The 23,970-nt window shown below is 46.3% G+C and overlaps 1 protein-coding gene across 1 annotated transcript; it reads left to right on the top strand.

Annotated features, from left to right (window-relative positions):
- Nucleotides 1-3,005: 3,005 nt before the first annotated feature.
- On the top strand, nt 3,006-22,353 carry LOC311122782 (NLR family CARD domain-containing protein 3-like). Its single transcript, XM_084197099.1, has 7 exons — nt 3,006-3,018; nt 10,259-10,375; nt 10,683-10,849; nt 11,341-13,099; nt 13,393-13,566; nt 16,573-16,746; nt 19,278-22,353. The coding sequence occupies exons 2-7, from the start codon at nt 10,308-10,310 to the stop codon at nt 19,828-19,830; spliced, it is 2,895 nt and encodes a 964-aa protein (XP_084053225.1). The 5' UTR covers nt 3,006-3,018; nt 10,259-10,307; the 3' UTR covers nt 19,831-22,353.
- The last annotated feature ends 1,617 nt before the right edge of the window (nt 22,354-23,970 follow it).

The following is a 23,970-nucleotide window of genomic DNA, read 5'->3' as shown; positions in this document are numbered from 1 at the left end:
AGTGTGGCTGTGGAAGACTGGTCCCTTGATGATGTCTGCAAGTGGCTGAGTACCAATGATCTCCATGATTCCATCCCATCATTCCAAGGTTCACAATCTTTCTGAAGAATGCCAACTCTCTTCAATTGTCCACTTTGCAACGAGCATACTTTCTCTGTGTCCAGATGACTCACACACATCGGCCTCTATCACCAGCATGAACCACATTTTCTAATTACCTGTGGAATTAATGGGTGTGGGAAAACAAATAGATGTTTCAGAACCTATCAGTCACACATCTACCAAAACCACAGAGCTTTCAAGCGCCAATCTAGATGAGAATTGCCCTCATGATGAATTTGAGACTGGGACTGATCCCATTGAAGATGACATGAGTGATGTAGAGAGTCTGCCAGAGGCTGAATATGTTCAAGCCACAGAGATCAACACTGAGCAGCTAATTGAAGGTCTCAAAAAGAATATCTATTTTTTGATTTTGGAAATCAGGAAAGAACACTGCAGCCCAGCTACGGTACAGAATAGCATTGTTGAGGACCTCAGAACCATTTTGGATGCATTTATGACACACTACAGTGATCCTCTCAGGTTTCATCTTACAAATAAGCAAATACATGTGGATGAAGATGACGATCTCATGGACTTGCTCAACAACTCTGCAGTATTTGAGGAATGCATTAGATGCATAAGCTCTGAGTGGATGCTGGAGCATTACTGTGTGAAAGAATTGGGCATGGTCCGGCCAATTGAAGTACCACTGAGCAACAAAGAAGGTTATAAAACAAGGTGATTTCAATACAGCTACATAGTCCCCAGGGTATATTAATATAAAGAGACATGAGACAAAACAATCATAATGAATAAGATTACATGGACAGGGAGACCTGATCCTAGGTCAGCACTCCTCCTCTGGGACACTTCCCAGGAGTCACCAGGACCAAGAAACATAACACTTACTGTTGTAAAGTCTAGTTACAGCAGGTGTTTACTGCCATCTAGTGGAAGATACCAATAAAACACTTTATTATCAGGGTGTGGAGACTGCTGAGTGAAACAGAAAGTAAAGTTGTTATTTTGTACAGGATCCATTTTGAGACGACAGAGCAGAAAACACGATATGGAGAGAACTAAAAAATAAAGTGAGTATTTCTAAGTATTTCTGAATAATAATCTATTCTAAAGGACAGAGTAAGAATGAATACCTGGAATGAGATATTACTAGTTAGTAGAACTGCTACTTGAGCTGAGTTGCTGATGCAGTTTTCAAAGTGGAAACTAATCAGTAGGCCCACATGTTATGAGGTAGGCTATTATCATTGTCATTAAAGTAAGCCTATAACTTCAGTTTATTGTTGTTGTAGCCTTGTGTTATTATGTAATTATTAATGGCCATGTTTAGTTAATTCAATTGGAAGTTATCAAGTGTCACCATGGTCACAGTTCTATTTCAATTGCTGATCAGATGTTAGAATGCATTAGATTGAAGGTAACAGTCAGCCAGATTAGGCTACAGGTATAAAAATAACCTGGCTGTTGTTGACAAGCATGGGCCTATTCAGTTCATATCCATATTATTAATATTTGATTCATTGATTGAAATTACGACCCCATTCTCAGTAGCCTATTCCAGCAGGCTACTGGGCAACAGAAGCACTTCCTACCTCAACATCGTCTTGCTGTTCATGTTAAATAAATAAATCTGTCAATTTGAACTAAGCAAGCTGCTAAATCATTCAGCTTACATCTTGCCTACATATTGAAATAATGTATGTAGGCATATCAGGGGCTATGTTTTGGCCTAGTTTTCAGGCCTTGTTGGTGGGTTTTGAGTAGTCATTGGGCTAGAAAAAGTCATTGCATTAAATCACCTGACTGTTTGGATGTATCTATTAGTAAACTGTTTTATTTCTGAGAGATCATGAATAAAATAGAACAATTGACATTCAATAATTCGTTGTCACTGTGTTCACCACAACCAACATGCTGCATCTCTGTTTAGGGGTCAGTGGTCTAAAATGAGTCTCTCTGGGGAGAGAGAGGAGGGGGGCCCTGCCTCTAAAATGAGTCTCTCTGGGGAGAGAGAGGAGGGGGTCCCTGCCTCTAAAATGAGTCTCTCTGGGGAGAGAGGGGAGGGGGGCCCTGTCTCTAAAATGAGTCTCTCTGGGGAGAGAGAGGAGGGGGGTCCTGCATCTAAAAGGAGTCTCTCTGGGGAGAGAGAGGATGGGGGCCCTGCCTCTAAAAGGAGTCTCTCTGGGGAGAGAGAGGAGGGGGGCCCTGTCTCTAAAATGAGTCTCTTTGGGGGACATGACACCAAAGCTAAGAGGTGAGCTGACAATATTGTTTAATAATTTATATTCCAAAGTGCTATAAAGGAGAAAGAAAATCACATTTGTGTTTTTTCATCAGAAATGATTACTAATGGGTACCTTCAATGTAACTATTGTAGATTTGAGATGTGATTTAAAACCATTGTTTTGCTGGAATGTAATGTTCGTATCCTGTATATTTGACTGTGATACGTGGTCGTCTCACCTAGCTACCTTAAGATGAATGCATTTACAGATGCCATATCTTCATTTGACCCAGTTTCTCACAGCAGGAAAATAATCCTGCAGCAATAGCAAATGTGCATTTTTATGTGGATTATAATTAAGGGATATTTTCTGTAGGGGTTCATACATTTTTCATCAGGGAAAATCAAGTCTGACATTTTAAAGTGGAAATTACACACTTTAGACACCTTTAAAAAGCCTTGTAGTGGTTTAATAATTTATTTAAACAATAAAAGCTAATTGACCAACATTTCTGAAAATGGATATATAGCGTTTTGGAATGAAACTCTTGTTTCCCCATCTGAGCTCAGAGTAGATGAGAGATGTAATGTTTGTCTCTGTTGTGTTGAAGTCCAATCAAGCAGGAGAGACCAGCCTCCCCTGTACCCAGCTGTGTGTCCATGAAGAGTGACCTGTCTATGAATCTTCCTGAACACTTTAGAGAGGGAGTCTTTTCTACTGAACAAAGGTAAGAAGAACTCATGGGTCATGGTCAGTGAGTTTAACAACACTGTCTCTAATCATTTCTCCTCTCCCATTTTCCCATTTATTTTTGTTGTTTTCATAATCCATAGGCTAATACTTTTTTCCATTTTCATAGTCCTGAAACATTATCAACTGTGAAATGCTTACTTACGAGCCCTTAACCAACAATGCTGAGTTACATTTTTTTATACTAACAACTAAGGAAGTCATTTTTACTTCTTTGTTTTCTCAAACCCTAAACCCTGGCCTGGTCTGCTTCATATGCGTACCACAATTATATATTTTTTTACATCAGCAGTTGTCACAAAGTGCTTATATAGAAACCCAGTCTAAAACCCCAAATAGCAAGCAATGCAGATGTAGAAGCACGGTGGCTAGGAAAAACTCCCTAGAAAGGCAGGAACCTAGGAAGAAACCTAGAGAGGAACCAGGCTCTGAGGGGTGGCCAGTCCTCTTCTGGCTGTGCTGGGGGGAGATTATAAGAGGATATGGCCATTAAGGCCAGATCGTTCTTCAAGATTTTCAAATGTTCATAGATGACCAGCAGGGTCAAATAATAATCACTGTGGTTATAGAGGTTGCAACACGTCAGAACCTGTATATGTCAGTTGGCTTTTCATAGCCGAGCATTCAGAGGTCGAGACAGCAGGAGTGGTAGAGAGAGAGAGAGGGTCGAAACAGCAGGTTCGGGACAAGGTCACACGTCCGTTGAACAGGTCAGAGTTCCATATCCGCAGGCAGACAAGTAGAAACTGGATCAGTCACGTCCGGTGGAGCATGTATCGACACTGATAGGATCGAAAGAAGGGGAGCGCTGCTCTCGGATCAGTTTTCTCCATTAAAATCTTTCCTTAACATTATAATTATTTCACAATACTGACCACGGATCAGCTTCTAGAAAGATATTGTCAGAGTGTTGAGTGTGGATGTAGTGCAGGAATCAAGCGCAGGGACAAGGAGGTTCTTCAACGGACTTTAGTATATATATATATCCCAACACGGGAAAATGAGTCGCCAACCCAACCGGGCGGCACGAACAATTACGCACAACACACAGTGCGGAAAAACAAGAAAAAGCGCACGCAGTGCGAACTCTCGAAATACTAAATAAACGAGAGAGAGAACTACTCGGAGGCAAACTGACAATAACAATCACGCATAACACCTGCCCCAAACAAACCAACTAAATAAGGAGAATAATCAAGACACAAATAAGGGACAGGTGTTATGCACAGACAAAACCAAAAGAACAAAAAACATCGAACGGTGGCAGCTAGTACTCCGGAGACGACGACCGCCGAAGTCCGCCCGACCAAGGAAGAGGAGCAGCCTCGGCCGAAACCGTGACAGTACCCCCCCCTTGACGCGCGGCTCCAGCCGTGCGCCGACCCGGAGCTCGAGGACGACCCGGACGACGCGGAGCAGGGCGCGCAGGATGACCCCGATGGAAATCGGTCAGTAGGGACTGGTCTAGCACGTCCCTCCTTGGCACCCAGCACCGCTCCTCCGGACCGTACCCCTCCCACTCCACGAGATATTGAAGACCCCCCATCCGGCGTCTAGAATCCAGAATGGACCTCACGGTGTACGCCGGAGCCCCCTCGATGTCCAACGGGGGCGGAGGAGTCTCCTCAATCTCAAAGTCCTGGAGTGGACCAGCTACCACCGGCCTGAGGAGAGACACATGGAACGAGGGGTTAATATTTTTGTAGTCAACAGGTAGTTCTAACCTATAACTCACCTCGTTCAATCTCCTCAGGACTTTAAACGGCCCCACAAACCGCCGACCCAGCTTCCGGCAGGGCAGGCGGAGGGGCAGGTTTCTGGTTGAGAGCCAGACTCGATCTCCAGGTGCGTACACTGGCCCCTCACTGCGGTGTAGGTCGGCGCTCGTCTTCTGTCGACGTATGGCACGCTGCAGATGGACGTGTGCAGCGTCCCACGTCTCCTCCGAGCGCCTTACCCACTCATCCACAGCGGGGGCCTCGATCTGGCTCTCATGCCATGGTGCCAGCACCGGCTGGTACCCCAACACACACTGAAACGGGGTTAGTTGGGTGGAGGAGTGGCGAAGAGAGTTCTGTGCCATCTCCGCCCAGGGCACATATCTCGCCCACTCCTCCGGCCGGCCCTGACAGTATGACCTCAGAAACCTACCCACATCCTGGTTGACACGTTCAACCTGCCCATTACTTTCCGGGTGGTAACCCGAGGTAAGGCTTACCGACACCCCCAACCGTTCCATAAATGCCCTCCACACTCTCGAGGTGAACTGGGGGCCTCGGTCAGACACTATATCCTCGGGTACCCCGTAATGCCGGAAGACATGGGTGAACAGAGCCTCCGCGGTCTGCAGGGCAGTGGGTAGACCCGGCATGGGAAGGAGACGACAGGCCTTCGAGAACCTATCCACAACGACCAGGATGGTAGTGTTTCCCTGTGAGGGGGGAAGGTCGGTAACAAAATCCACCGAGAGGTGGGACCAGGGTCGTTGTGGAATAGGCAGGGGTTGTAACTTACCCCTGGGCAAATGTCTGGGCGCCTTACACTGGGCACACACCGAACAGGAGGAAACATAAATCCTCACATCCCTAGCTAACGTTGGCCACCAGTACTTCGTGCTAAGGCAGTGCACTGTCCGGCCGATACCCGGATGACCAGAGGAGGGAGACGTGTGAGCCCAACAAATGAGGCGATCGCGTATCTCGAGCGGAACGTACGTCCGACCCACAGGACACTGAGGAGGACTCGGGTCGGTGCGTAACGCCCGCTCGATCTCACCATCAACCTCCCACACCACCGGAGCAACCAGACAAGACTCCGGTAGTATGGGCGTGGACTCAACTGACCTCTCCTCCGCGTCATACCGCCGGGACAGAGCATCTGCCTTCCCGTTCTGGGACCCAGGGATGTATGTGATCTTAAACACAAACCGGGCCAGGAACATAGTCCAACGAGCCTGGCGAGGATTCAGTCTCCTAGCTGCCCGGATGTACTCCAGGTTACGATGGTCAGTTTGAATGAGGAAAGGGTGTTGAGCCCCCTCGAGCCAATGCCGCCACACCTTTAGGGCCTGTACCACGGCTAACAGCTCCCTGTCCCCTACGTCATAATTCCGCTCCGCCGGACTGAGCTTCTTAGAGTAGAACGCACAGGGACGGAGTTTAGGTGGAGTACCAGAACGCTGGGAAAGAACGGCCCCTATTCCGGCCTCTGACGCGTCCACCTCTACTTGGAACGGTAAAGAGGGATCCGGATGCGCCAACACCGGCGCCGAGGTAAACAGGTCCTTCAGTCTCCCAAATGCCCTGTCCGCCTCAGCTGACCACCGCAAGCGCACCGGACCCCCCTTTAACAGAGACGTTATGGGAGCTGCCACCTGTCCAAAACCCCGGATAAACCTCCGGTAGTAATTCGCAAAACCCAAGAACCGTTGCACCTCCTTCACAGTGGTTGGGGTTTGCCAATTACGCACAGCTGACACCCGGTCTACCTCCATCTTCACCCCTGACGCAGATAACTGGTAACCCAGAAAGGAGACCGACTTCTGAAAAAACAGACATTTCTCTGCCTTGACATATAGGTCATGCTCCAACAGCCTCCGCAATACTCGGCGCACCAGGGCTACATGCTCAGCACGGGTAGGACTATACACCAGAATGTCGTCGATGTACACAACCACTCCCTGTCCCTGCATGTCCCGGAAAATCTCATCAACGAAGGATTGGAAGACTGAGGGAGCATTCATCAACCCATATGGCATGACTAGATACTCGTAGTGCCCGGAAGTCGTGCTAAACGCTGTCTTCCATTCATCGCCCTTACGGATGCGCACCAAGTTATATGCGCTCCTAAGATCCAATTTTGTAAAGAACCGCGCGCCGTGCAGTGACTCCGTCATAGTCGCAATCAGAGGAAGTGGATAGCTGTACTTCACTGTGATCTGATTGAGACCGCGGTAATCAATACACGGCCGCAGACCTCCATCCTTCTTCTTCACAAAAAAGAAACTTGAGGAAACGGGTGAAACGGAGGGCCGTATGTACCCCTGTCTAAGAGACTCAGAGATGTACGTCTCCATCGATTTTTTCTCCTCTTGAGACAAGGGATACACATGGCTCCGCGGGAGAGCTGCGCCTGACTGGAGATCTATCGCACAATCCCCTCGTCTATGAGGCGGCAGCTGCGCAGCCCTAGTCTTACTGAACGCCAGTGCCAAATCCTCATACTCGGGGGGAATCTGCAGTGCTGGCATTAGATTCGGACTCTCCACCGAGGTCGCCCCTATGGAAACACCCAGACACCGCCCCTCACATTGAGCAGACCACCCTTTAAGAGCTTTCTCTCGCCACCCAATAATAGGGTCATGAGTCATCAACCAGGGAAGACCCAGCACCACCGGATACGCAGGAGAGTCAATCAGATAAAGCTGAATTCTCTCCTCATGACCCTCCTGCGCCATCATCTGAAGTGGTGCTGTGACCTCCCTAATCAACCCAGACCCTAACGGACGGCTATCTAGGGCATGGACGGGGAAAGGCTTATCAACAGGAAGGAGGGGAATCCCTAACTCTAAACAGAACTGGCGATCTATAAAATTCCCAGCTGCGCCTGAATCTACCAGCGCCTTATGCTGGGAACGAGGTGCAACCTGTGGGAAACAAACAGGCAAGGTTAGGTGCACGACAGAAAGCTCTGGGTAAGCAGGGCGCCTACTCACCTGGGGGGACCCCCCAATGCTAGACCTGCCATCTCCTCCCCTGGAGGACCCGCCCCAGCACCTAGCCGCAGTGTGCCCTCCACGACCACAGTTGGTGCAAGGGCCGGGTCCCCTCGGGCTCCTCCTCCTGCGTTCCCTAGCGCCAGCACCTCCGAGCTCCATCGGGCTAGGCTCAGAGGTGCTGGAGAGTGGAATGGGCAGACCCCCCCCTCCGGGACGCCCACGGGTGGCGAGCAGGGTATCCAGCCGGATGGCCATGTCGACCAGCTGGTCGAACGTCAACGACGTGTCCCTGCACGCCAACTCTCGCTGGACGTCCTCCCGGAGGCTGCAGCGGAAATGGTCGATATGGGCCCGCTCATTCCACCCTGCGTCAGCCGCTAGGGTCCGGAACTCCAAGGCAAAGTCCTGTGCGCTCCTCATCCCCTGTCGGAGGTAGAACAGACGCTCCCCCGCCGCCTTCCCCTCTGGTGGATGGTCGAATACAGCACGGAAGCGGCGGGAGAACTCCGCATAGTTCGTGGTTGCGGCGTCCATTCTCCTCCACTCGGCGTTGGCCCACTCCAACGCCTTGCCGGTGAGACAGGAGATGAGGGCTGAGACGCTCTCGTGTCCCGAGGGCGCCGGGTGGACGGTGGCGAGGTAGAGCTCCACCTGCAGCAGGAACCCTTGACACCCGGCGGTGGAGCCGTCGTACGCCCTCGGGAGCGAGAGCCGAATCCCACTGGGTTCCGGAGATGTACCCTGAGGGCTGACCGCTGGAGCTGGGTCGGTGGTTGGAGGTGTGGGCACCCCGCTGGTCTCCCATCGGTGTAGGGTGGTCATCACCCTATCCAGGGCGTGACACACCTGGTTCATACGGTCCTCCTGACCACGAAGCCGTTCGTCCAGATCGGCGGTCGGCGCGGTCGCTCCTGCTGATTCCATGATGATGCGTGATTCTGTCAGAGTGTTGAGTGTGGATGTAGTGCAGGAATCAAGCGCAGGGACAAGGAGGTTCTTCAACGGACTTTAGTATATATATATATCCCAACACGGGAAAATGAGTCGCCAACCCAACCGGGCGGCACGAACAATTACGCACAACACACAGTGCGGAAAAACAAGAAAAAGCGCACGCAGTGCGAACTCTCGAAATACTAAATAAACGAGAGAGAGAACTACTCGGAGGCAAACTGACAATAACAATCACGCATAACACCTGCCCCAAACAAACCAACTAAATAAGGAGAATAATCAAGACACAAATAAGGGACAGGTGTTATGCACAGACAAAACCAAAAGAACAAAAAACATCGAACGGTGGCAGCTAGTACTCCGGAGACGACGACCGCCGAAGTCCGCCCGACCAAGGAAGAGGAGCAGCCTCGGCCGAAACCGTGACAGATATTATCACCTACAGCTGCAAATATTGAGGTAGTTTATTCTAATGCTTACACAATAAAAATGCACTAAATCACAGATTCGGCACATCATTGGGCACATGTTAGGCTACACATCATGAAATATATTGAGACAATTTACAGACAGTAGCCTACAAGTAGCAAAATAAAACTAAATATATTGAACATGGAATATATTCCAATATGATTGAAATAGGCCTATAGCCTACTGTTTATATTGTAATGCAGTCATCTCGGTTTTCATTTGAAGCATAATTTGTGTACTTCCCTTGTTTGAATCAATTACAAAGACATTGGCAACTTTGTATTTGTAGTCAACTTTGTTCTGAATTTATCTGCGGTCACAGAGAGACGGATAAACCATGTGATTCTATGTTTAGCGGAGATCTTCTGTGTATAAAGTGACGCGAGAGGGCAAAAAAGCATCTAACGACGCACTTGGCTGTTCTACAAGTGGTCTGAGGCAGGTGTTAGAATATGAGCGTTTTCAAGTGCAACGTTAATAACGATGGTTTTGGGAAACAGCTCAGAGATTTAACAATGCTCCTACGAAGGTTCTAATGATGAACTTGGCCTTAAGATGCTTTTGGAAAACCGGACCCTGGATAAAAAACATCTGCTAAATGACTAAAATATCAAATGTAAATGTTTTACATACAGATCTCATATTACTATATTGAATTATTATTTTACAATATTTAAATATTGATGTCATAAGTGTATCATTTGTACAGTTCTTTATTAAAAATTTAGTTATTTATTACATTTAACTGTGTAAAATCTAGCAGTACTACTTATTTCTCTGAGAGTAAGACAGATATATAGCATTTTGCAAAAAAAAACATTTGTCTCTCTGAAATTAAGCCATTAAGTGATCGATTTTAAAGAAACACATGTCTGATATTGAACAACCCCCTGCCATGATTAGATAGTGAGAAAAAACAACAATTTATTTGATCATTTCTTTAAACAATAGAAGCTAATTTACTAACATTTCTGAAAATGGATATATAGCGTTTTGGAGTGAAACTCTTCTTATGTTTCCCCATCTGAGTTCAGAGTAGATGAGAGATGTAATGTTTGTCTCTGTTGTGTTGAAGCCCAATCAAGCAGGAGAGACCAGCCTCCCCTGTACCCAGCTGTGTGTCCATGAAGAGTGACTGGTCTATGCATCATCCTATATCCTTTAGAGAGGGAGACTTTTCTAGTGAACAAAGGTAAGAAGAACTCATGGGTCATGGTCAGTGAGTTAAACAACACTGTCTCTAGTCATTTCTCCTCTCCCATTTTCCCATTTCTTTTTGTTGTTTTCATAATCCATAGGCTAATACTTTTTTCAATGTTCATAGTCCTAAAACAATATTAAACAAACACAACATTCCCTCCCTGTGTGTGTGTGTGTGTGTCTGTGTGTGTGTGTGTGTGTGTGTGTGTGTGTCTGTGTGTGTGTGTGTGTGTGTGTGTCTGTGTGTGTGTGTGTGTACTCCCTGGATGAGGAGATGTAATCTCATCTTTTGTCCACAGAAACCAACAGGAGATATCAGAGTCAGAGATTCTCAGTGGTCAGTCTTCACAGAGTCATCAACCAGATGAGAAGCAGGAGAGCAGTGCCAGAGAGGGGGCTCTGAAGATCACACTGCACGTCCTGAGGAAAATGAACCAGAAGGAGCTTGCTGACACACTGGAGAAAAGTAAGAGCTGTCTGCCTCATGTTGAATGCTGTTTTAGAACATTTAAAAGCTGTAGCTAAAGTACAGCTAAAGTAGCTGTGTAACTCAATGATATTGTAGCAGCCTTAACACAACACCTAGTGACCTCATCAAGTAGCAGCAGGGATGTGCTGTGTTGTGTTGTTGTTTTGTAGAGAGAGAGAGAGAGAGAGAGAGAGAGAGAGAGAGAGAGAGAGAGAGAGAGAGAGAGAGAGAGAGAGAGAGAGAGAGAGAGAGAGAGAGAGAGAGAGAGAGAGAGAGAGAGAGAGAGAGAGAGAGAGAGAGAGAGAGAGAGAGAGAGAGAGAGAGAGAGAGAGAGAGAGAGAGAGAGAAATACAATTTTATTTACACAGACAGTTAAACGAAGAAATGATTATAATTAAAAAATGTATAACAGTCCTAGAATACTGTAGGCATTAAAACAGACGTAATATTAATATCCTTATATCCTTAATATATATTTCTTCATTCAGATGAGCTTGCTGTGATTTGCCAACGTGAACTCAAATCTAATCTAAAGAAGAAGTTTCAATGTGTATTTGAGGGGATCGCTAAACAAGGAAACCCAACACTTCTCAATAAGATCTACACAGAGCTCTACATCACAGAGGGTGGAACAGGAGAGGTCAATAATGAACATGAGCTGAGACAGATTGAGACAACAACCAGGAAACAAGCAAGACCAGAGACTGCAATCAAATGTAACGACATCTTCAAACCCTTAACTGGACAAGACAAACGTATCAGAACTGTGCTGACAAAGGGAGTCGCTGGCATTGGAAAAACAGTCTCTGTGCAGAAGTTCATTCTGGACTGGGCTGATGGAAAAGCAAATCAGGATGTCCAATTTGTATTTTCATTCCCTTTCCGGGAGCTGAATTTGATGAACAGGGAAAAACACACTTTCATTGAACTTCTCAATCACTTCTCAATGGAAACCAAAGAATCAAGAATCTCCAACTACGACAAGTACAAGGTTCTGTTCATCTTTGATGGTCTGGATGAGTGCCGACTGCCCCTAGACTTCCAGAAGAACAAGATCTGTTGGGACGTCACAGAGTCAACCTCAGTGGATGTTCTGCTGACAAATCTCATCAAGGGAAATCTGCTTCCCTCTGCTCTCCTCTGGATAACTACCCGACCTGCAGCAGCCAATCAGATCCCTTCAGTGTGTGTTGACCAGGTGACAGAGGTACGAGGGTTCAATGACCCACAGAAGGAGGAGTACTTCAGGAAGAGATTCAGTGATGAGGACCTGGCCAGCAGAATCATCTCACACATAAAGACATCAAGGAGCCTCCACATCATGTGCCACATTCCAGTCTTCTGTTGGATTTCTGCAACAGTCCTTGAACACATATTGAGTACAGACAAGAGAGAAGAGATGCCCAAGACTCTGACTGAGATGTTCATACACCTTGTGGTGTTTCATTGCAAACAGAAGAATGAAAAGTATCTTGGGAAAGAAGAGACAGTTCCACACTGGAATATAGAGAGAATTCTGTCACTGGGAAAACTGGCTTTTCAACAGCTTGTTGAGGGCAATCTGATTTTCTATGAAGAAGATCTGAAAGAGGCTGGCATTGATGTCAATGAAGCCTCAGTGTACTCAGGATTGTGCACACAGATCTTTAAAGAGGAATGTGGGCTGTACCAGGACAAGGTGTACTGCTTCGTGCATCTGAGCATTCAGGAGTTTCTGGCTGCTGTATATGTGTTCCTGTCATTCATCAACAACAATGAGAATCTAATGGCCGAACATCAAGTTACTGAAGTTACTGTCTACAAGAGTGCTGTGGATAAAGCCTTACAAAGTGAGACAGGAAACCTGGACCTGTTCCTCCGCTTCCTTCTGGGCCTCTCACTGGAGTCCAATCAGAAGCACTTACGAGGTCTACTGACAAAGACAAGAAGCAGCTCACAGAGCCATGAAGAAACAGTCAAGTACATCAAGGAGAAGATCAGGGAGAATCCCTCTCCAGAGAGGTGCATCAATCTGTTCCACTGTCTGAATGAACTGAATGACCATTCTCTAGTGGAGGAGATCCAAAGATACCTGAGATCAGGAAGTCTCTCAGAAGCCAAACTGTCACCTGCACAGTGGTCAGCTCTGGTCTTTGTGTTGCTGACTTCAGAAAAGGAGCTGGATGTGTTTGACCTGAAGAAATACTCCAGATCAGAGGAAGGTCTTCTGAGGCTGCTTGAAGTGGTCAAAGCCTCCAGAGCTGCTCTGTGAGTACATAAAATGACATTTAAGTACTAATCATCAGGAAGAAATATTAAGTTTAGAGAAATAAATGTATTATAATATGTATATAATATATAGTATTACATTGAAAAACTTACTGAATCAATGCATTGATGTTCACATTAGTATAACAATATGACCATACAATTCTAGGAGACGGAAGATGAATCTTTATGTTGTTTGAGAGAATAAACCAAATGCATCTGCCATTGTCCTTCTACACTACTGGTGTTAAATTAACAGTGTGTTTCTGAAATCATGATGATCTCTCTGTCAGGCTGTCAGGCTGTGGAGTCACAGAGAAAGGCTGTGCTTCTCTGGTCTCAGCTCTGAAGTCAAACCCCTCACACCTGAGAGAGCTGGATCTGAGTAACAATGACCTGAAGGATTCAGGAGTGAAGCTGCTCTCTGCTGAACTGGGGAATCCCCACTGTAAACTGGAGACTCTGAGGTCAGTATTCCTGTAGTTGGTCAACAAGTGATAACTGTTCACCAGATCCACATGTGTTTACCAGGCACACATAGTCCACACCATATATGTTTGGACAGTGAAGCTTACAGTTTTACATTTGGTACTATGCTCCAGCATTTTGGATTTGAGATAGAATGTTTCATATTAGGTGACAGTATATAATGTCACTGTTTATTTGACGTTTTTCATACATATCTGTGTTACTGTTTAGATACGAAAGCACTTTACGTATCTAGTTCTCCCATTTGAAGAAGTCTAATTTATTTGGACAAATTCATTTAGTCAAAAGTTTAGTATTTGGTCCCATATTCCTTACCCACAGTGATTACATCAAGCTTGTGATTCTACAAACTTGTTGAATGCATTTGCAGTTTTTTTAGTTGTGTTTTGGATGATGTTTTTCCTAATAGAAACTGAATGATGAATAATGTCCTGTCATTTTGGAGTCACTTCACTTGTATTGTCAGTAAGAATAGAAGATGTTTCTGAACACTTCTACATTCATGTGGATGCTACCATGATTATGAATAATCATGAATGAATGGTGAATGATTATGAATGAGAAAGTTACAGAAGAACAAGGATCAGACCCCCTCTGTTATTGGTAATGGTGAGAGGTTAGCATGTTTTGTTGTAGCCTCTGTAACTTTCTCACTCATTATTATTCATGATTCATTCATGATTTGTATTAATCATGGCATCATCAGGATTACTTTAGTAGTGTTTAGAAACATGTTATCTACTCACTTAGACAGAAAATTACTCCAGTCATCATCCACCATTCAGTTACTATTGGGCAAAACATAACCCAAAACACAACCAAAACAAACTGCAAATGCAACCAACGAGTTTGGGACCAAATACTAAACTTTTGACTACTTTAATACACTGTAAGTGAAATGGTCAGAATACTTTTGACTTCATCTAATGGGGGGCTACATAAAGTGCTTTCATTTCTAAACGGTGAAACTGTCACGATCGCTTAAGGAGGGAGACCAAGGCGCAGCGTTGCGGGTGAACATATTTATATTTATTTTTTAGATCACACGATCAAAACAAAGAACGAAACGTGAAGTCCTTAGATACACAAACCAAAAGGAACAAGAAACCACAACACAAAGTGAAAAGACCGATAGTAAAATATGGCTCCCAATCAGAGACAACCAGCTGACACTCGTTGTCTCTGATTGGGAGTCACTCAGGCCAACATAGAATTACAAAACATAGACTTACACACCCTGGCTCAACATAACATAGTCCCCAGAGCCAGGGCGTGACAGTACCCCCCCCCAAAGGCGCGGACTCCGGCCGCGCCAAACAACCACAACAGGGGAGGGACCGGGTGGGCACTCCGCCTCGGCGGCGGATCCGGCTCCGGACATGACCCAGGCACGGGTTGTGCTGGACTGACGACGCACACCCCTGGCTTGATGCGTGGAGGAGGAACAGGCCGGACCGGGCTGACGAAGCGCACCCCTGACTTGGTGCGGGGAGCAGGAATGAGCCGGACCGGGCTGACGACGCGCACCACTGACCTGGTGCGGGGAGCTTGGATGGGCCGGACTGGGCTGGCGACGCGCACCACTGACCTGGTGCGGGGAGCTTGGATGGGCCGGACTGGGCTGGCTACGCGCACCACAGACTTGGTGCGGAGAGCAGGAACGGGCCGGACAGGGCTGACGAAACGCACCATAGACTTGGTGCGGAGAGCAGGCACGGGCCTGACAGGGCTGGCGACGCGCACCACAGACTTGGTGCGGAGAGCAGGAACGGGCCGGACAGGGCTGACGACGCACACCACTGGCTTGGTGCGGGGAGCTTGGATGGGCCGGACTGTACTGGGGACACACACCACTGGCCCTACACCGGGATCTGGAACGGGCCGGACCGGACTGGCAACACACGCCAGTACCTCTCGCCGTGCCTCTACTTCCTCCATCCCCTCTTCGACCAGTGGCCCCCGTAACCCGGCGGCCTCCTCCGGCAACCCACTGGGCCGCTCTATCGCGGCCTCCTGCTGGTCCGACGTCGTGAGCCCCCCCCTAAAAAATTTCTGGGGTTCTCTCCTCCCCGTGGACCAGGCCTCCATCATTTTCGCCCACCTCTCGCTCCTCTGTCTCCAACCCTCGTCACTCAGCTCCTCAATGGGCTTGACCCAGTCGAAGCTGCCACGGAGATCTGCCAGCGCTTTCCCTGGCGATGGCTCCTCGACTCGCTGCTTGGTCCAGTTGAGGTGGTTTCTTCTGTCACGATCGCTTAAGGAGGGAGACCAAGGCGCAGCGTTGCGGGTGAACATATTTATATTTATTTTTTAGATCACACGATCAAAACAAAGAACGAAACGTGAAGTCCTTAGATACACAAACCAAAAGGAACAAGAAACCACAACACAAAGTGAAAAGACCGATAGTAAAATATGGCTCCCAATCAGAGACAACCAGCTGACACTCGTTGTCTCTGATTGGGAGTCACTCAGGCCAACATAGAATTACAAAACATAGACTTACACACCCTGGCTCAACATAACATAGTCCCCAGAGCCAGGGCGTGACAGAAACAGATATGTATGAAAATACCCTCAAATAAAAGGTGACATTATATACTGTCACCTCATATGAAACATTTGATCTCAAATCCAAAATGCTGAAGTATAGAGCCACATTTAAAATGTTAGCTTCACTGTCAAAATAGATATGGTGTGGACTGTATACTCAATACAATCTAAATCTGATACCTCACTGTCTGTCTTTTGACTGATACTGCTTTTTAAACTGCTCTGGTCAGTCTACTCAAATATTTGTACTATACATGTTTCTCTCTACAAGCAATATTTTGATAATTTCTAATAATGATACATTAATTTATGAATAGATATGGCAGGTTTCAGGACACTGATGTATCTTAATATGTAGAAAAAATATACTGCCACTATTTTCACCACCAAAGAATAGCAGTGTGGTTTTAATATGATTTGACTCTTTGCAGGCTGTCAGGCTGTCTAGTCACGGAGGAAGGCTGTGCTTCTCTGATCTCAGCTCTGAGGTCAAACCCCTCACACCTGAGAGAGCTGGACCTGAGCTACAATCACCCAGGAGACTCAGGAGTCAGACTGCTCTCTGCTGGACTGGAGGATCCACACTGCAGACTGGAGAAACTCAAGTATGTAGAGGGTTTATGTCAATGTTCATATCAGACATGTTGGAGTTATCAGGCTAGTTAAGACAAACATTCTGACCACCACTTGGACTAAGTTATATGCTGTCACACACACACCTTGTTATATAAAGACTGTGTGTGTCCAGTGTGTGTGTTTGTCCATTGTGTGTGTGTGTGTCCAGTGTGTGTGTGTGTGTCCAGTGTGTGTCCAGTGTGTGTGTGTGTGTGTCCTGTGTGTGTGTGTGTCCTGTGTGTGTGTGTCCTGTGTGTGTGTGTGTGTCCTGTGTGTGTGTGTCCTGTGTGTGTGGGTCCAGTGTGTGTGTTTGTGTGTGTGTGTTTGTTTGTCCAGTGTGTGTGTGTGTCCAGTGTGTGTGTGTGTGTCCAGTGTGAGTGTGTGTGTGTGTGTGTGTGTCTAGTGTGTGTGTGTGTCCAGTGTTTGTGTGTGTCCATTGTGTGTGTGTGTGTGTCCAGCGTGTGTATGTGTGTGGTTCCAGTGTGTGTGTGTGTCCAGTGTGTGTGTGTACAAACACACACACTGGACAGACACACACACACACACACACACTGGACACATACACACACACACACACACACACACACACACACTGGACACATACACACACACACACACACACGCACTGGACACACACACACACTGAACACACACACACACTGGACACACACACACACACGTTGGACACACACACACACTAGACACACACACACACACTCATACTGGACACACACACACACACTGGACACACACACACACACTGGACAAACAGACACACACACACACACACTGGACACACACACACACTAGACACATACACACACTGGACACACACACACACTCACACTGGACACACACACACACACACTGGACACACACACACACTGGACACACACACACACTGGACACACACACACACACACTGGACACACACTGGACACACACACACACACTGGACACACACACACACAATGGACAAACACACACACTGGACAAACACACACACACTAGACACATACACATTCACACATACACACTGGACCCACACACACACACACACAAACTGGACACAAACACACACACACACACACACACACACACACTCACTGGACACACACACACACTGGATACACACACACACACACTCACTGGACACACACACACTTGGACAAAGTTATATGCTGAGAGTGTGTGTTTGTGTGTGTGTGTGTGTGTGTGTGTGTGTGTGTGTGTGTGTGTGTGTGTGTCCAGTGCGTGTGTGTGTGTGAGTTCAGGTGTATCCCTCAATGACTGTCTGTTCTTCTGCTTACCGCTACAGTGTGGAACATGGTGGAGAGAACACAATGAAACCTGGACTTAGAAAATGTGAGTGTTGACTGCTTTGAAGAATATGACTAAGAATAAGTCTTAATTCAAGTGAAGTCAAAGTCAAAGACCACCATCATTACTTACTTGGTCATATTAAATATCAGCTGTAGTTCTACAGAAGCACAAATCAGGGACACCAAAGTTTACAAAGAGTTGCTTTGACAATGTGTGTGTGTGTGTGTGTGTGGCGTGTTCCTGTTACATTAGAAATGTGTGTGTGTGTTTTCATGCTTGCATGCATACAGGTGTGTGTGTGTTCAGGGTGTGTGTGTTCAGGGTGTGTGTTTGTTCAGGATGTGTGTTTGTGTGTGTCCAGTGTGTGTGTGTGTTCAGGGTGTGTGTGTTCAGAGTGTGTGTGTGTGTGTGTGTTCAGGATGTGTGTGTGTGTCCAGTGTGTGTGTGTGTGTGCGTGCAGGATGTGTGTGTGTGTCCAGTGTGTGTGTTCAGTGTGTGTGTGTGTGTATGTTCAGGATGTGTGTTTGTGTGTGTCCAGTGTGTGTGTGTGTTCAGGGTGTGTGTGTTCAGAGTGTGTGTGTGTGTGTGTGTTCAGGATGTGTGTGTGTGTCCAGTGTGTGTGTGTGTGTGCGTGCAGGATGTGTGTGTGTGTCCAGTGTGTGTGTTTGTGTGTGTGTGTGTGTGTGTGTGTGTGTGTGTTCAGGATGTGTGTGTGTGTGTCCAGTGTGTGTTTGTGTGTGTTCAGGGTGTGTGTGTGTGTGTGTCCATTGTGTGTGTGTGTGTGTGTGTGTTCAGGATGTGTGTGTGTGTCCAGTGTGTGTGTTCAGTGTGTGTGTGTGTGTATGTTCAGGATGTGTGTGTGTGTCCAGTGTGTGTGTGTGTGTGTGTTCAGGGTGTGTGTGTGTGTTCAGGATGTGTGTGTGTGTCTAGTGTGTGTGTTCAGTGTGTGTGTGTGTGTGTGTTCAGGATGTGTGTGTGTGTCTAGTGTGTGTGTTCAGTGTGTGTGTGTGTGTGTGTTCAGGATGTGTGTGTGTGTCCAGTGTGTGTGTGTGTGTGTGTGTGTGTGTGTGTGTGTGTGTGTGTGTGTGTGTGTGTGTGTGTGTGTGTGTGTTCAGGATGTGTGTGTTTGTGTGTGTGTGTGTGTGTGTGTGTGTGTGTGTTCAGTGTGTGTGTGTGTTCAGGATGATGATGATTTCTAATATTGTGTTTGGTTTCATCCATCAGATGTCTGTGATCTCACACTGGACCCAAACACAGTAAACAGACTCCTCTCTCTGTCTGAGGAGAACAGAAAGGTGACATGGAGGAGGAGAGAGGAGCAGCCGTATCCTGATCACCAAGAGAGATTTGAGGACTGGGAACAGGTGCTGTGTAGAGAGGGTCTGACTGGGCGCTGTTACTGGGAGGTAGAGTGGAGTGGGATCAGGGCTGGTATAGGAGTGACATATAAAGGAATCAGCAGGAGAGGAAGGGGTGATGACTGTTGGCTTGGAAACAATGACAAGTCCTGGAGTCTGATCTGCTCTGACAACAGTTACTCTGCCTGGCACAATAATAAGTCCACTACCATAGACGTCCGCTCCTCCAGACCCCACAGAGTAGGAGTGTATCTGGACTGGCCAGCCGGCACTCTGTCCTTCTACAGAGTCTCCTCTGACACACTGACCCACCTGAACACATTCCACTCCACATTCACTGAGCCCCTCTATCCAGGGTTTAGGGTTCATGTTGACTCCTCAGTGTCCCTGTAAATAATAACCATGGTAACACTGACACACACACACACACACTGGACACGCACACACACACACACACTGGACACACACAAACACACACACACACACACACACTGGACACACACAAACACACACACACACTGGACAAATACACACACTGGACACACACACACACACACACACTAGACACACACACACACACACACTGTACACACACACACTGGACACACACACACACTGGACACACACAAACACACACACACACACACACACTGGAAACACACACACACACACACACTGGACACACACAAACACACACACACACACACACACTGGACACACACACACTGGACACACACACACTGGACACACACACATACTGGACACAAACACACATTGGACACACACACACTGGACAAACACACACACATGACACACACACACAAATACACTGGACACACACACACACACACACATACACATACTAGACACACACACACACACACACTTAACACACACACTGGACACACACACACTGGACACAAACACACACTGTACACACGCAAACACATACACACACTGGACACACACAAACACACACACACACACAAACACACACACACACACACTGGACAAACACACACACTGGACACAGTCACACTGGACATACACACACACACTGGACACAAACACACACACACTAGACACACACACACACACTGGACACACACACACACTGGACACACACACACACACCGGACACACACACACACACTCACACACTGGACACACACACACACACACACTGGACACACACAAACACACACACATACACACACACACACTGGACAAACACACACACTGGACACACTCACACTGGACATACACACACACACACACTGGACACACACACACACACTGAACACACACACTGGACACACACACACACAAACACACACACACTGGACACACACACACTAGACACATTCACACTGGACAAACACACACACTGGATACACTCACACTGTACACACACACACACACTGGACACACACACATTGGACACACACACACACACTGAACACACACACTGGACACACACACACACACACACAATCACACACACTGGTTACACTCACACTGGACATACACACACACACACACACACACTGGACACACTCACACTGTACACACACACACACACACACACACTGGACACACTCACACTGTACACACACACACACACACACATTGGACACACACAAACACTGGACACACACACATTGGACACACACACACTGGACAAACACACACACTGGACAAACACACACACTGGACACACTCACACTGGACACACACACACACACACACACACAAACATACACTGGACACACACACACACACACACTGGACACACACAAACACACACACACACACACTGGACACACACAATGGACACACACACACAATGGACACACACACTGGACACACACACACACTGGACACACACTGGACACACACTCACACTGGACACACACACACACTGGACACACACACACTCACCGGACACACACACGCATATACACTGGACAAACACACACACACTAGACACACACAAACACACACACACACACACACATACACACACACACACACACTGGACAACCACACACACTGGACACACACACACACATACACTGGACACACACACACATACACTAGACACACACTGTACACACACACACACTGAACACACACACTGGACACACACACACACACACAAACACACACACACAGGACAAACACACACTGGACACACACACACACTGGACACACACACACACACACACACACTGGACACACACACGCAGGACAATCACACACACACACACACACCGGACACACACACACACACACACACACACACACACACACACTGCACACACACACACACACACACACTGGACACACACACTGAACACACACACACACACACACTAGACACACACACACACACACACACTGGACACACACACACATACTGGACACACACACACACACACTGGACACATTTCCTTGTGTTGGATTTTGATGAAAGGAAATCCTATATAGCCTACTGGACAGGACTTTGCTATGGCATCTTCTGTTTGGGTGTCTCAGGTCAGGTCTGAGCCATGATCAGAATGTGTCTCTGTGTCTATTTCCAGCCCTGCCATTTCTACCTGTCCTGATCTAGTGTTTCACCCCTGACCTCCTCACACCGTCTCACTGTCCATGTCTGCTTTTAGCTCCCACCTCTACTTCACTGTGTTATAATGGACCTTTTGCTTTTTATGTCACCTCTGTAACCAGTTATCAAACATACTGACCTTTCTGACCCTATCCCATGGCTCTACTTTCTAGAAATGAACATTTAAATTCCTCTGAGTTTTGTTTTGTGTCCATTTACTTATGTATTTGTTGTATATTGGGGTTGTGCTGCAGAGCATCATGGGGGTTTGTATGTGTTGAGATGATCACGTTCCAGATAAATGGTTGAACTGATTCCTGTCTCCCGTCTCATCCTTATTGAATTGTTATACAGACGTGGTTATGAAACCCACGAGACATAACAGAAGATTGGTGATGAGTAAGTCTGAATCTACAGGAACTATTCTGTCTGGAAGAAGTGGGTTTTTACAACTGTTTAAAACTGTTATTTTCTGTGGTCCAGTCTAGGCTAATGTTAGCACAGTGTATTGCTAGCAGAGGCAAGTGCATAGTCGAGCTAGCTAAGAGAGAGAGTTAACCAGTGGTGTAAAGTACTTAAGTAAAAATACTTTAAAGTACTACTTAAGTAGTTGTTTGGGGTATCTGTACTTGACTTTACTATTTATATTTTTGACAACTTTTACTTTTACTTCACTACATTCCTAAAGAAAAGAATATACTTTTTACTCCATACACTTTCCCTGACACCCAAAAGTACTCATTACATTTTGAATGCTTAGCAGGACAGAAAATGGTCCAATTCACGCACTTATCAAGAGAACATCCCTACTGCCTCTGATCTGGCAGACTCACTAAACACAAATGCTTTGTTTGTAAATTGTCTGAGTGTTGGAGTGTGCCTTGGCTGAACGTACATTTAAAAAACAAGAAAATTGTCTGGTTTGCTTTATGTAAGGAATTTGAAATGATTTATACTTGTACTTTTACTTTTGATACTTAAGTATATTTTAGCAATTACATTTATCTTTTGATACTTAAGTATATATAAAACCAAATACTTTTAGACTTTTACTCAAGTAGTATTTTACTGGGTGACTTTCACTTTTAGTTGAGTAATTTTCTATTAAGGTATCTTTACTTTTACTCAATTATGACAATTGGGTACTTTTTCCACCACTGGAGTTAACATCGTCATGGACGGCAGAAAAGGACTGGAGACGGACATCGGAGTGGGAAAACAACGTGATTAAAAAGGAGGAACATACAGTGATTAAAGGAAATGAACAATTATTGGAATTGATGGAAACATTGGACAGTTTGATAAAAGTATTGAACAGTGGAGCTCATATACAGAACAGACATGGATGAGGACAACATTGTGCCTACATGTTTTAGTGTAATGGGGCCAAAGACATTTAATTTACTAGGCAGCCTGCTACAGCCAGTCAGAACAGGTAATAAGACGTATGGGGATATTGTGGAGATACTTAAAGGACATTTTTCACCAGAACCACTAGTTAATGCTGAAAGGTTCAGGTTCCACAGGAGACATCAGGAAGAGGGAGAATCAGTAACAATGTTTGCTGCTGCATTAAAGAAACTACCAGAACACTGAGTTTAATGCTGTTCTAAATGACATCATTAGAGACAGACTAGTATGTGGGCTACGGAGTGAAGCTACACAAAAGAGACTGTTGACTGAAAGTCATCTGACCTTGGCAAAGGACATTGGAATCAGTGTGTCCATGGAACTAGCTGCTAAAGAGGCTCACCAGTTGTGTTCATCAGGAACTTAGTGGGTTCATCTAACAATCCTAATCACCAGCTGATACATTTTAATCTCATACACAGGGTAAACCTTCCACATAGAAAACATCATTTAATGAACATATTAACCTCTCTTCTGTGTGATCTATGTAATCAATGTAAGGTTCTGTATTTATT

Source organism: Coregonus lavaretus (genome assembly GCF_964263955.1).
Source record: "Coregonus lavaretus genome assembly, contig: HAP1_SCAFFOLD_845, whole genome shotgun sequence".
Classification (NCBI taxonomy): Eukaryota; Metazoa; Chordata; class Actinopteri; order Salmoniformes; family Salmonidae; genus Coregonus; species Coregonus lavaretus.
The sequence above is the reverse complement of the archived record's forward strand: the minus strand, read 5'-3'. Positions and strand labels throughout refer to the sequence as shown.